The sequence below is a fragment of the Clavelina lepadiformis genome, chromosome 6, assembly GCF_947623445.1.
Source record: "Clavelina lepadiformis chromosome 6, kaClaLepa1.1, whole genome shotgun sequence".
In the NCBI taxonomy this organism is placed as follows: Eukaryota; Metazoa; Chordata; class Ascidiacea; order Aplousobranchia; family Clavelinidae; genus Clavelina; species Clavelina lepadiformis.
Window position 1 is genome coordinate 19,142,480 of NC_135245.1, and position 14,857 is coordinate 19,157,336.

The 14,857-nt window shown below is 35.4% G+C and overlaps 2 protein-coding genes across 2 annotated transcripts; both read left to right on the forward strand.

The window, feature by feature from the left end:
• Positions 1–181: 181 nt before the first annotated feature.
• On the forward strand, positions 182–7,876 carry LOC143461562 (solute carrier organic anion transporter family member 4A1-like). Its single transcript, XM_076959324.1, has 12 exons — positions 182–363; positions 790–921; positions 3,208–3,480; positions 3,633–3,748; positions 3,950–4,040; positions 4,218–4,430; positions 4,759–4,931; positions 5,174–5,335; positions 5,539–5,735; positions 5,905–6,111; positions 6,397–6,567; positions 6,801–7,876. Exons 1-12 carry the CDS (start codon positions 263–265, stop codon positions 7,041–7,043), a joined length of 2,079 nt encoding a protein of 692 aa, XP_076815439.1. The 5' UTR covers positions 182–262; the 3' UTR covers positions 7,044–7,876.
• Positions 7,877–8,665: 789 nt separating this feature from the next.
• On the forward strand, positions 8,666–14,663 carry LOC143461563 (trans-1,2-dihydrobenzene-1,2-diol dehydrogenase-like). The gene is made up of 8 exons (XM_076959326.1): positions 8,666–8,862; positions 9,644–9,755; positions 10,362–10,525; positions 11,677–11,845; positions 12,565–12,644; positions 13,060–13,188; positions 13,547–13,718; positions 14,393–14,663. The coding sequence occupies exons 1-8, from the start codon at positions 8,773–8,775 to the stop codon at positions 14,524–14,526; spliced, it is 1,050 nt and encodes a 349-aa protein (XP_076815441.1). The 5' UTR covers positions 8,666–8,772; the 3' UTR covers positions 14,527–14,663.
• Positions 14,664–14,857: the final 194 nt, after the last annotated feature.

The following is a 14,857-nucleotide window of genomic DNA, read 5'->3' on the forward strand; positions in this document are numbered from 1 at the left end:
TAAAGTTAGAATGCAGACATATTTCTTTAACTAGAAATATAAAAAAATAGCATATTATAAATAAAACAATACCAAGTAATCTTTAGATAAAAGAACGACACAAGTCAGTTTATTGGATGTTGCGCTGTACGATTTCGATGTGAAATCAGCTGTTGCAACGTAAACAAAACGTGACGTAATTGGGGCGTTCTCAAAAGTTGATTCAAGCGAGATTTGAAATGATGAATGAATGACGTAGTTTTTGTTTTTGCACGGTGCAGTAATGACGAGTAGCAGTAGTAGTTTGTCCTATGATGAACTAATAAACAACTCGGACCACGAGACCTGCGGCTTTGAAGTTGGCTGTAACGCTAAAAGAAAAAGGTAGCAAAGTTTTACTGCATATTTTCTGGATTGGAAACTAGCCTATGGCAATTTTTAACGAAAATTTGCTTTAGCAAGGACACAAATTGTGACGTGACAGCACGCATTGAAGCCTCAATTTGTATGATTTCGTTATAAATTTGTGTCCAGATGACCAAATTTGCCTTTGTTAGGCTAGAAATTTAGTATAAATGGGGTATGAATGCTCGGCACTGGAGTTGCATTGGTGACAACTAACCAGTAAAATCGTAAAACCGCCATTTTTCCACTCTGGTATCTTGATGGACTAATTGTTAGGCCAATTTTTAGTGCTGTGTTGTGATTTTGATTGCAGTTATTATTTCATTCAAATTTGACTGTGACTGATAATTTAAGTTTGCAGATTAAGCTAAAATGCTTAATAAAGGATTCTATTTTGGATTTTAGATTTCCATTCAAATTTTTGCAGTGCTTTGCTACTCCAAAATACGCGTTGGGATTTCTATGTTTAGCCAGTCTCGGTCAAGGTTTTGTTACAAGTGGGCTTTTAAGTGTCGTCATATCAACCTTAGAAAAAAGGTACGTGATCTAGAAATAGATTTTGAAGTTATCTACTGACTTATTCACGTCGACACAAATTACACCTACTGATAGCTGCTGCCATATTTTTTATTTTAAAAAAAATGCAAACAAATTTTCTCTGCCTTCTAATTCTTTTTGAACCGTTGGTTTACAAAAATTTTGTGCCAACTCAAGCCTCAAAAGTTCCAAGTTCCTCAAAAAAAAAAATAAATATATTGTTTTGGTGAAGAACAGGTTATCATAAGACAAGCATGTGTGCGAATTGTCATTTCTCATTGAAAAGAAATCATGTGTTTTTGTCTTATTTATTGTTCATGGTATATCCTCTGTGCAAACATAGTTTCATGATAATGCGAAAGCAAATGTTTACTTGATTATCAAATGTTTTGCGCGTTGTTATTTTTTTACTCTTTAATCCATAAAGGTTTATAGCAGGGCCCAGGGGTGTGCAACCTTTTGTACAAGAGGGCCAGATCCCAACAACTGGTTGAAACCGCGGGCCACACCTTTAATTAACATACACGTAGTTAAAAGCACAAAATCAATAACAGTTTCTTTCGTTATTGGTCTTGTGACTTTATTAGGGGTTATCTCCTTGCAGAAATATAAGTTAAGACGCAGGAATTTCTAAAGAAAACTGCAATTTAAATTTATTGTCACACCCGCTTTAAACGAATTCAGTGAGAAATTTGCAACTGGCTCATTTTCCCGACGACTTTTTCCAAATTTGCTTCAAAGGAAGTGCTAGCAATTCGAAGTCCATTTTCCAAGTGTTCGTCTGTCAAAACCGATCGATAGGGGGATTTCATGAAGCCCATTTTGGAAAAAAATTGTTCGCACAAATACGTCGAGCCAAAAAGTGCCGAACTCACACTTCATTTTAGGGCACATTTCTTGTGCAATATCCATAATGCACTGCTTCACAAAATTGCCGTCAGAATACGGTTTCATGCTTTTAGCTATTCTTAGTGCAATTAAGTAACTGCACCGGACTGCTTTTTCGCTATCACTGTGCATTTTTCGAATCATCAAACGTTGAATTTTTAATTCTTCCTGCAGTTGCTTTACTTTCAGCTCTCTGTTATGTCCAGCTAGCTTTCCATAAACATCTTTAGAATGCATTGTCTTGTAGTGTCGTTTAACGTTGCACTCTTTTGTAGCATTAACAGTTTGCTTGCAAATAAGACATAAAGGCCTTTTATCTGTATTTTCAATGAAGAAGTACTCAAAAGTCCATCTTGTCTGAAACATTCGATTCTCATCCTTCAACTTTCTCTTTTTTGTCTGCTGCAAATTTGCTACAAAATTAGCCATTGCAGAGTGATTAGTAAATCTCATATATATTACAATTATTTGCAGAGTGAAAAGTTTGTACCTGAAAACCAGTTTACAGTAAGTCAGTCATTTCAAGGTGCTAGTTAAGACTGTGACATACTTTAGCTACTGTATCTCTCAGACTATTTACTAATTGCTTAACCTTCAATTGCCCTTTCTTACTTATTTAACAGCGTCTACATTTTCCTTGAAATGCTAACTGCTCAGCAATTGACATCTTTGTGAATTGCGTTCTTGCTTTGCACAAGCTAGCCGTTAGGCCAGAGGTCGGGAACCTATGGCTCGCGAGCCAGATGTGGCTCTTTTCATGACGGCATCTGGCTCGCAGATAAATCTAAGCTGGCATTTCTTAGCTCGATTGTTACGAATAAAACTTTTTCTGTAATTTTAAGTCGCAATAACAGTAAGAAACATGTTATTAAAGAGTAAATTCAGGCATTTACCGTAGTCTAAAGTTGTTGGTTTTGCTTAAAAATGCACACGTTAGTTGCATTAATTGTTGAAAAATATTATATGGCTCTCACGGAAATACAATTAAAAATATGTAGCTTTCATGGCTCCCTTAGCCAAAAAGGTTCCCGACCCCTGCGTTAGGCCCTAATCGTCTGTCTGTGACGCAACAATACCCTAACGGTTAAGGTATTGTTACGTCACAGACATTCAGCCAAGGTTTGATTCAGCACTGCAAGGGGATTGGAATTGATTGCACATAGCAGACTAAACTAAATTAAAACTCGTTTCGCGGGCCGCACACCGTTCAAAATTGTCACTTCTCCGCGGGCCGCATATTTTTCCTTTGCGGGCCGCATTTGGCCCGCGGGCCGCGGGTTGCACACCCCTGGTTTATAGGAATAGCTGTTATTGTTAGTTCTTTGGTTCATTTAAACTGTACCTCATGTGTGATTTACTTACCTAGGCCAGGTAAACCTATTAATAATTGTTTTGCAGATTTCATTTGCAGAGCACAGAGACTGGATTTATCGCCAGCAGTTATGACATTGCGTCATTCCTATCAGTCCTTTTTATAACTTACATTGGCGGCAGAGGCCACAAACCCTTATGGATTGGATGGGGCATCTTTTTATTGGGTTTAGGGTCATTGGTATTTACTCTTCCACATTTCTTGGCACCCACATACAGCTTTGGGGTAGTCGAACACAATGTTTGTAACGCAACTACATCAAACACAGAGTGCACTGTTTCTGGCTTGAGATATTACATGTAAGAATATTATTTCTTTAACTTGAAATGGTTTATGTATTTTCATGTAGATAGTCTTTCCATAAGCATTATACCATTTACAGTTCATATTTTCAAGAACATTTGCATTAATGCCCTGAATTACTTTAATTCAACTTTATATGTTGTGTTAGGTCATTCTTTATCATAGCCCAGCTACTACATGGTGCTGGTGGAACTACACTTTTCTCACTAGGTGTCACGTATCTCGATGAGAATGTTCCTCAAGCTCATTCTTCACTGTATCATGGTTAGAATACGCATGCATGTGCACTAACTTCATCGACAAAATACTTTAGAATAATTCACAGCGACCTTGAACGTGTCTTAGGCTCAAAATGCAGTGTTTGTTATGTATTTGTTTTCTTGGCATGGTTGTTGTGGTTGCAGCAATGTAATTCAAAAAATATTTTCAGGTCGAAAAATGTTTTGAAATTAGTAATACTTTCAGGTATTTATTTTGCCTGTAGTGTGTTGGGTCCAGCTTTTGGATTTTTACTCGGAGGAAGGTTTTTAAAAACTTACACTGACATCACAACCAGGTATGGCAAATCATTGTAAGATGCAGTAAACATAAAATAGCTGATAACCATTAAATGAAGCATCCTAAACTACAGTTAGCCCCAAACCCTAAACTAATTAATAGGATTAATCCTATCTTATTAGGCTGCAGCCGCATTATCATTAACCATTTTGCTTTTTTTGCTTCTAATATGAAGTGTGTCCATCACAGAAGACAGCTCCTTATGGATTGGTGCTTGGTGGTTTGGCTTTCTCATTGGGGGCATTGTTATTATTGTTATGTCCTTTCCAATACTGATGTTTCCAAAACAGCTTCCAGGCACTGCTGGTCTTAGAGTGAACAGGGAGACTGAAATGCACCAGGACAAAATGGCCATACAAGTTGCTTCAGATAACTCATTTGGTCATAGGTACTTTGTAATGGTTCGCTGTGTATCAGTCATTTCCTTTGCCAATGTGTGCATTTGATACTGACATATGATACATATAAGCATTTTTGAACAACACTTTGTGTTGGGATGGATGACTGTTCAGTGTTGGAATCCAGAACTTGTCATCTCCACTAAAAATATTGATTTTATTAATAGGTTTTACAAACCATGGCAGCAAACCATTTTGAAATACTCTAAAATACAGTTAGCACAAACCGGTGCAAATTTCGCCACTGACAACAGAATAAAAATTACGGTAATCGCCTGTCTTTTTACTCAGGATTTTTCTTGTATTTTTTTATGACAGGCTGGGTGATGTTTGGCGAAGTGTTGTTCTTCTAATGAGGAATCCAACCTACTTGATGGTATCACTTGCAATATCCTTTGACGCTGGCTTGGTGTTATCACTGACAACATTTGGTCCAAAATACCTTGAATCCATGTTTGGTGTGACGCCTACAGAAGCCGCATTATATTTTGGTAGATAATTTTGTGAAGAAATACTAGTTGCAGATTGTAAATGTTTAAAGTAACAATTATAGTCATCAAATATCACATTACCTGTTTAATTAAACTTGTCCGCTTATACACAGTACATGATTTTAGTGCACTTTACATGCTAAATGTCATTGTAACATTTTTAACGAATATTTCAACTGTTGGATGGAAAACCTCATATCTAAAAAAACAATTGAACAAATAAATAAAATTCTTAACACTAGGAGTGCTGGCAATACTTGCGGGAGCATCTGGACAGCTGATTGGTGGTGTGGTGGTGACAAAAGCTAAATTAACAGTTTCTGGAATGTTGAAATTCTGTGCGCTGAGCAGTGCGGTAGCTGCTTGTACAACTGCCATTTTCACAAAGACTTGTTCTGACACAAGTATGTTACTTTACCTTTGTAATTTTTAATGGTTCTTCTTGTTTTTTTCTTCATTGAGTTTTACTGAAATATAAATGCAACATGGTGGGCATATGCGAACCATCTAGGTTGGATAATTCCAATAAAATTCCTAATTACTATTCTGACTTCATAGAATTCAACCTACTTTATCTATTCTAAACCAAAAATCGCTTCTTCAACAGAGTTTGCTGGTGGTACAGTGCCTTACCCGAAAAATATGAACGCGACATTGTCACCTTACAATCATACATCATCATGTAATGCAGGATGCCGTTGTGACACTGATGCATATGACCCCATATGTGGAAAAGATGGTATCACCTATTATTCGCCGTGCTTTGCCGGCTGCACGAGTCATACTAATGCTCATGGAACAGAGGTTATATTATTTCTATGCTTAATTGCAACAAAAATTTATATTTAATATATATTTAAATAATAATTTATATTATTATTTACTGTAGATAGTTTCATCTTGTTTCTTTTTTTCGTTGATTTCAATTTTTTCCAGATATTTTCTCAAACTGTACTCTACTCTGTGTCTGCAGGTCTACAGCAACTGTTCATGCATCGCCAGTAACATAGCCACAGCAGTACAGGGAAAATGTAACAACCAAACGTGCCATTCTTTACCATTGTTTCTTGCAATATTTTTCATTGCCATTTTTGCCACTTTTCTACCTGGAACACCAGCCATACAAGCCATTTTAAGAGTAGTGCCTTTTACGCAACGATCTTTTGCAATCGGAATAAAGGTAAAATGCAATCTTGAAATATTTTTAAAAGCACAGCAAACAAAAACTAGTGTACTTTTTAAACAATAATGAATCATTACGATCCTCCATTGATGTAGATAAATATTACTCAGCTATATTTAAAACTTCCGCTGGGTTTCATTAAAAGGAAAAGTAAGAAACCAATCCTTAACTGCACATTACTGCAGTGCAACAAACTATCTCTTATTAACTAACAAACTCCTATAAACCACTTTAAATAATGTCAGTATATGTGTCAAAAGCTAACAGAGTTTTATTCCTCAGTTCGTCTTTGTACGATTAGTTGGAAGTATTCCTGGGCCAATCATATTTGGAAAGGTTCTTGATCTCGCCTGTGTAGTGTGGAGCACTGAATGTGGGAATAGAGGTTCGTGTGAGCTCTATAAGAATGAGAACCTTGCCTCCCATATGGCAACACTGATTGCAGTCTTGAAAGTAAGTTTTCACTCACTGCCAAGTTTACAAAAAATTTCTATGAATTTAATGATTTTATGAAAACTATAACTGCAAATAAGACGTTTATATAAAACATCATCACAATCTGTCACTGCGTATTTAACTTTTAAAGAATTTTCTTTGCTTATTGCAGGACTTGTAGCTTTGTAAGTCAAGTGTCATTCTTACATTGTTTTTGCCGTAAAAATTTCATTACTTTCTGCTGATTTCAGTTACTGGTGACATTCCTGCTCGTTACTGCCTGGCTGGTTTACAAACCTCCACCAGAGAGCGCTCTTGATGCCGTTGATCAAGTTTCATTCACCAGAACAATCGGCGACAACAATTTCGGACTCCCAACAGCTCACGGTGCTGGAGGTGGCATAGGCGAAGTTGTGAGACAAAGAATTACAAACACAAAATACGATTTTGTTTCTTATAAAACTCTCCGTGAAGAAATTGATACTGATATATAATGGCACTGATTACGAGATTTATAAAGATCGCACTTAATATACAAACCAGTGCCTCATGTGCAATTCATTAAGTTTTGTTTTGTACTTTGTTGAAACAGGTTTCGTATGTAATGATTTCTATGTTTTTTTTTTTAAGGTCATGTGATGAAATGAATTATTTTTTTGTGGTTTGCTACGCTGCATTTATGCAAGTTGTTGACCTATGCATGCCATTACATTTGTGATTTTCAGTATTCTTTTCAAATTTTGTCACTAGATGTGCACGTATCAGAATTGGAACCTAAGCTTACAAAAGACATGATAATACATTCTTGTAGAATTTTTTGGAAAAGTTAAATACTAAGTTTTCAACTGGCAAAAGTTTCATGGAATTTTCCCTGCTGCAAATATTTCCTAAGTGAACAATTCTAGGCATCATATTGGGGCTTGCTGTCTGGTTTCCACCACGTTTCTCGGTCTTCCTAGTTATTTTGATTTTATATTTTGTGACTAATTTATATCTTATAGTTGAAAAGTTATCTGCAAATTGTTGAAAAGTTAAAGCCTCTTTTGTTTGCAGTTTCAACCTTCTACTGCTTATTGTCATAAACTGTTGTATTTTGTCTTGAATTACTACAAACACCATCAAATTTCTGATTGCAGGAGATTTATTGAACATAGAAACGTTTTTAGGATAATTGACTGCAAAACTTTTGAATCATTTTTATTTCTTGCTGCACGTTTTATTGGCAAATTGTATGCTTTTGATTTAATGGTTGACCTGCTTCTGGCGCCTTGTGGCCAAGCATGCAAAAGATCATTTAGTATTTGTGTAAGAAAGATTGTCATGCAAAGTTGGGGCGATTATTTCTACCAAGTAGCTAAACAAGCATTCAGCTTGAATTAAGTAAATGCGATTATTATTGATGATAAACATAACGATTAATTCAGTCCACATCAAAATCGTTTGTTGACACAAAAGTAATTGAACGGCCCATTGCCTGCAAAAGCTGTTTAAACGAAAATAAAACAGTATTTTTTCCACACAAGCATGTCGTAGTTCTAGCATAAAAATGACGTATGTTTTATGTCTGTTGACTGTGAAAGCGGTTAATGATTAAAATCTACTTTATAGGCAATTGGTTACTAATTAATTTGCCTGAACCGATGAGAAAATTTAACTGCAGAGAGCTTTATCTGTACATCACAACCAAGTTGAGGAGTTTATGTTTTGATATGAACTTTTTGCTCGATCTAAATGTGTAATCTAAATGAGTAATGCGCTGATAAAAGTATATAACAAAAAATTTGTTGTGCGTTAAGGTTGGTTACCACAAATGCAAAATGGTTTCCAATTCTTTTTTTATAAACAATGTCGAAGGGAAGGGAAGTGGAGTATAGAAAAAAAATTTATTCAATATGACTCGAGGGTGAACGGCCTATTCAATCGCACCAGTTGACCTTCATTTTATAAGTGCAGTTTTAACTAAAAGCTTGCTAACAATTTCTTGCGATGTCACCAATTGCAGCCTGCTTTTTTTGAATTGCACCTTGCAATTGGTGACGTCAAATTGGACAACATACTGTTTTGTTTTTATCATAACTGATAAAGATTTTTATCATAGCACAACTTATCTTGTATCTTTCTTTTAAAAACTGTTTTTACAGTTAGCTTAGCTTAAATTGTGTTAATGATTTTTGAAAATTATTTGTTGGACTTTAAGAGTGGTTATTAAAAATCATTATTGAAATGGCTTTAAAATGGGGCATCTGTGCAGCTGGAAAAATTTCAAATGACTTTGTTCTGAGCTTAAATGCTTTATCTGATGCTGATCACAAGGTAAGCTGTATAAACTAGGGTTTTAATTTTTGTAGATTCTTTTTGTGCATATTTTTAGAAATAATGGTGACAGCCCAGATTAGAAAGCTTGCCCAGCCCGTTGGGGATAAAAATGAGATTTAGTATACAAGTGTACAACCAGATGACGTCACAATTTGAGTTGCTGGATCTAGTATATAAAAGCATTCTGTGGTTGTGCACTTGTATACTGGACCCAAAATTAAATTTTGCATATAATGGCCATTCTTTCATCTTGTTGTGCAAGAGATTTCTCACCCAAAACCAGCAAACTTACCAATCTGGGTGATAGCCTGTTCATTATTAATTAGAGGTTTTTCTTTGTCTTTATAATTGTTCACCTAACAATGGATGCAGGCTGCATAGTATATTCTGATAAAGACTATACAATAGTTGCAAACTGACTGATTTCTGTGTTTTTGTGCAAGTTTCTTTTTCTTCTATATATATATATATGATACAATATTACTCGCATTCATATCATCGTATGCTAAGTGTCTGTTATAACAGCATTGCCTGCTCAACAGTGCGTATAGTTTCACAAAATTGAGTTATGTTTTTACCTTCTTGTTTGTTATACAAAACACTGAGTTAAATCGTTGCAACACTAAACTAACACTCTTCTGCGAAATGTAGTTTATTTTGTGGAATGCTTTGGTAAAATGCTAATTGTTGACATGATTTTAAGATTTGTAATATCTGTGCATTTGTATGTGGTATTCCAGAACATCTTGAGTTTGTCAACTGTTGTTTTTTTAATTAGATTTGTGCTGTTGCTGCAAGTGATCTTGGTCGTGCGAAGGCATTTGCAAAAACCCATAATATACTTAAAGCATATTCATCATATGAAGAGTTGGCTGCTGATAAGGATGTTGGTACGAAGATGTTTTAGAATTTTAATTGTGTTGTTCTTTAGTATCAATTGTTATTGTGTGAAGCTTCTTATAATATTGATGCTTTAGTGCAGTCTTTACTGGAATACACCAAGAGATTGAATACAATGGACGTCACGATGCAATTAGTGTTGAATATAACTGACAATTCTTATGAAACTTACACACAATAATTAATAATATACTAGAGTTACATCCAGTATAATGGATATATTTGTATAAGTAACAAAGTTACAGTTATAAACGCTTGGCATAACTTATGTAAACATGCTCTTGTGTGTATTTTATCTTCTCTAAAATTGCCAAGTAACTGTTCAACTCTTTCCATACAATGCAGATGTATTTTAAATGCAAACTACTGTATGTCTGCTCTTGGTGCACGTTGCCACTTTCACCAGTTTAAAACTGGTTATCGCTTGCCTGGCTGCTAATTCGGTTACTTGTTCACTGTTCAAGTGGCTTTCAATATCGGTTTGGTTTTGCTGATAAATAATTCTGCGCTAAGATACCCTAAACTATATTCACTGTACACACTATGACTATAATTTCTGAGATTTCACTCTAGTACAAGTTTTTTTTATCATTTAGGTATTGTCTATATTGGGAATCTTAACACGCAACACTTTTCTACCACAAAGTTGATGTTGTCTTCGGGAAAGCACGTACTTTGTGAAAAACCACTGGCTGTCAATGTGAATGAAACAAAGGCTTTATTTAAGATTGCTAAAGCAAAGAATCTATTTTTGATGGAGGTTTGTATCCATAACATATCGGTGTATCCAATGATATTTCTACATACGTACTGGTAGTTAATCTAAGCAAGCATAAGAGCACATTTCTTACAACAAGCATAAAACCCATTTTCAACTAAGGATGGGCATTTTATGAAATTGAGGCAGATTTTGTTCACTGTGCAAAGTATGATCACTACTCTGTATGAAGAACTGCAATTTGCATCAGAAAATTGGAAAATGGTTAATGACAGCGTTTTTGCCGTTGAAGCACCCGAAGCCTTTGAACACGTTATCAGTATTAAATACAAATGGCATCTCACCACCATAAAATAGATCTCAGCTTGAAGTACAAATTATGCAAATTCACAACATAATTGTAAGCAAATTGGCTGACAACGTTGTAACTAAATCCACTAAGCGACTAAGATATATTGTATACCTGGTTGAAACATTAAACTTCAAACATCATTGCCTGCAGTTGTTGGTCCATCTAAATTTTAGGTTATTAATAAACTGTGCAGCAAGAATTCTTTGCTGTCAAAATGACACTTACAAAAGTGAAAAAGAACGTGTTAGTGGCTGCCAAGAACGAAAACCAACGTAGATGGATTGTTTGAAAACAGCAATAATAACTGTTAAGCTCGCTGTACATGCAGCCAGCTGCGTGGCCCCTAAATCACCCAGTGCCTTGATCTGTTTCTTATAGGGGGTCACCATTTAAAAAAGTTATAAATGTCAAAGTGAATTTATCTCTAAAGACAAGTTGGAGACTTACTTAATTTTCCACCATAAACAGCATTTTGAATATACAATGTATTTCTGTTTGATTTTTATGGAGCTACGTAATCAGTGCACATCCTCTTTTACATGCTGTTTATATGATTTGTATTATCAAGGGCTGTATAGTCGATACCAAAACCTTCGATTCCTCTTTTTTGGTGCCATGACTCCAACTCTGGTTATTGAGCGTGATCATGAAGCGTGTATTTTCTATTCTATACATGGCATTTAATACCAAGCGATTATGAACTTTAAACTGAAAACACATCAAATAAGATGATAAGAGAGATCACAAGAGACGAGACGAATGTTTTTATACAATTGTATTCTGTATTATGCTTAACGAATTTTAGTGAATTATCCATGGATATTTTGTGATGACTGTTTAGGCAATTTGGAGTCGCTGTTTTCCAGCGTATCATAAGGTGCAGGAATTGCTAGATTCGGACGTCATAGGAACTGTGAATCACGTACAAGCACACTTTGGCGAAGTTTTTGAACCTATAGCGCCTCGTATACTTTCCAGAGATCAAGCGGGAGGCGCATTGTTGGATAGAGGTCGGTAGACACTTGTGGCGATTTTAATTTTTGCCGAATTTATAACCGAATCGCAAAACCAATCGAAATTCAAAACCTCAACCATAAAGCTATAATTTCCTCAATTTTTTGGTATGTTTTCTAGTGCTACATTGCACTAAGCAAAGAATCATATACGCCACATTTTAAATTTTTTATACAATTCATATTTGCATCTTGGCTTTTAATAAGGTACCCTTGTTGCGCAAGACATTTAAATGAAATTGAATAAGATAACAGGTGCTATATATTTGAAAGTCTGTGTGGTTGCGCCACCGCTTGACAAGAACACTCTGAAATCACACATGTTCGGCCAGAGACAGTATTTAAGTTTTATGCTATTTTGTAATTCTGCGCTTGGGCATTCTGCTAACACAAACAATAAATCAACAAATTTTAATAAAATCGGCGATGCTGACACATAATTGCAGATTTTAAATCATTGAACGTTCAATCAAGTCTGTGTTTATGCAAGAAAGTGAATTTATACTCCCATGCTGTATTTGCCCTGGTGATAAAACACAATTTTATCCCTGGAAAACAAGTGTTAACCACAAATCGAACTATGTTAGTGTCACTAAAACGATAATTGATTTTATCCCCTGTGACAGCATAAGACGAAGTGTTTAATTTCTAAGAGATTTGATATTTCATATCTCATATCTTCAACACTGAAGTACAACTTTACTTGATTTTTACAGGAATTTATCCAGTGCAGTTTGCTCAGTTTGTTTTCAAAGAAAAGCCTTTGAAGCAGAGCTCCCATGCCTCACTGACAGAGGTATGAGTATAAAAACTCGATGCATAACAAATTAACCTTGTCACTTTCTGTTCTATGTAGAATGTAGCTGAAATAGTTTCAACAAGTTTTTTATATTTGTTTTCCAACATATTTTCAGCAACGCATTTTAAATTCTATGGATTTTAAGCTGTTTTCTTTTGTCTGGATATATATTTTTGTAACTCATGAATATACAGTATGTAACACATGAATGTTTTATCATTTGAGCTACTTTCTACAAACGCATGCTCCAGAGATGAACTCATACCCTTGCAACCATAAATTTGATGAAACATTAGAACAAAGTGTGAATGCTAAAACGTTTTCAGAAAACAAATCATGTTCATAAACATGCATTGTTAGGATACAATGGGTTACTATGATTCACTGAATGCTTTAAAATATGTGTTTTTAGACCGGTGTTGATGAGACTTGTCACATCTTCTTAACTTACTCAAATGAACGAACGGCTTTTGTCAGCACATCATTTGTGGCAAATTTCCCAAATGAGGCTGTAATTTGTGGTACTAAAGGCACCATCAAGGTAATTTGTATCAAATAAATGTCATTAGGCCTGTATTAGATAGACTTAAAATTTTGAGGGTGTTTTTGAATGATTTTATGTCATTTCAAACCTAAAGTGGACAACCTAGACCCATAGCATTGTATCGGTTTTATACCTTACGGTTAGTTTTGTTGAGTATTGTGGAAGATGATGTGTTTGAATTGCAGTAAGGCTTCATCACTCATCTTTAAAATGGTGCTGTGTTTGAAAGTTACCAGAAAATAAAATGCTCACAGACAGTATCAAAACATTTATCATATCTTCAACGAAATTTCAATGATTAATTACAATTCACTTTGCATAAGTCAATTTGTAACATTGATAAACTGTTACATAGGTCTGCTTTCCACTTTGGTGCCCTAACAAAGTTGAATTGATCATCAACTATGGTGAACCTGAAGTGTTTCAATTTGACTTACCAGCAAGACCTACATATGCCGATTACAACTTCAGAAACAGCGAAGGTTTGCAGTATGAGGCTGAAGAAGTCAGGAGGTGCATAAATGAAGGTACAGCTTCATACTATTACTAATTACTTAGGTTTAAACAATAAACCGAATTATGCATGCTAGAATGGACGTGTAAGAATCCATAGTGAATAGGGGTCGCTCATGCAAAATTCGGTTATTCAGATAAAATAGGGGGCGCCGGATCGACTATTTTTTCCAGGGGGTGTGAGGTGACAAATGAATACAGTAGTTTACTGTATTGCACTCATCAAGTGATTATTCTCTTCACGCTTGTTAGCGCTGTTATACCACATGGCGGTGGTGTCAACTGTCAACTGAATTATTTTTGTAAAAATGTCAAGTTAAAAGTAAGGTGATTGTAACAAAATCTGAAACAACAGCTAAACTTGTTCGCCAGCTTACAGCTAACTAACACATAAAACACGACGTTTACGGTAGGAAGACCACTTGGCGAATCACAGGAGTGACGTGGTCAAGGCAAAACAACATGGGTACACAAACGGGAAAAGTAGATTTCATTACAGGATGGAGTCATGCTTCATTCGTTATGATGTTTCTGTTATTAATTTAGATAATTTAGGCTGTGGTATTTTGGTATCAGCTAAGTATTGTGTAATAGATACGTATTTCATACCATACAACATGGTAGTTATTAAGATTCACAGTCACCTCTAAGAAATATTTTTTGTCTAATAAACACTTTCACCTTCAAGGTTTGATTGAAAGTCCACTTGTCACTTCTGAGATGAGCATTGGTATTGCCCAAATTATAGAGAATGCTCGCAAGGAGATTGGATATTCCCTACCGCAGGACGATGTTGACTGTGATGAACAAAGTGTTGTGTAATGCTGTATGTAATGGAATTACATGACTCGTGAAAATCCACTGAAATTTTTTCGATTTTGCAATTTCTTTTCACATAGCCAATACTGTATGTAATTAATGTGCAATTTTTAATAAAATTAAACGAGTTCCGAAAAGTAGTGAAATTGTATTGTATTGTTTATTTTTCGCCATTGCATGTGGGTAACGAAAAGTATGGCGGTAGCCTCGTTGACTGGTCAAACAAGAAATACGGTCACAAACTGTCAATAACTGTGCAATGCACAATATACAACTATGGCGTGTACGACAGCTCGCTTATGTCGCATCAGTGACGTTTTAAGTGTTTCTGAAA

Coding starts and splice junctions, on each gene's coding strand:
- LOC143461562 (XM_076959324.1), top strand. CDS start 263: ATGACGAGTAGCAGTAGTAGTTTGTCCTATGATGAACTAATAAACAAC. Junction 922..3,207: donor ATATCAACCTTAGAAAAAAG/GTACGTGATCTA, acceptor ATTGTTTTGCAG/ATTTCATTTGCAGAGCACAG. Junction 5,336..5,538: donor AAAGACTTGTTCTGACACAA/GTATGTTACTTT, acceptor CTTCTTCAACAG/AGTTTGCTGGTGGTACAGTG.
- LOC143461563 (XM_076959326.1), top strand. CDS start 8,773: ATGGCTTTAAAATGGGGCATCTGTGCAGCTGGAAAAATTTCAAATGAC. Junction 12,645..13,059: donor CCCATGCCTCACTGACAGAG/GTATGAGTATAA, acceptor ATGTGTTTTTAG/ACCGGTGTTGATGAGACTTG. Junction 13,719..14,392: donor CAGGAGGTGCATAAATGAAG/GTACAGCTTCAT, acceptor TTCACCTTCAAG/GTTTGATTGAAAGTCCACTT.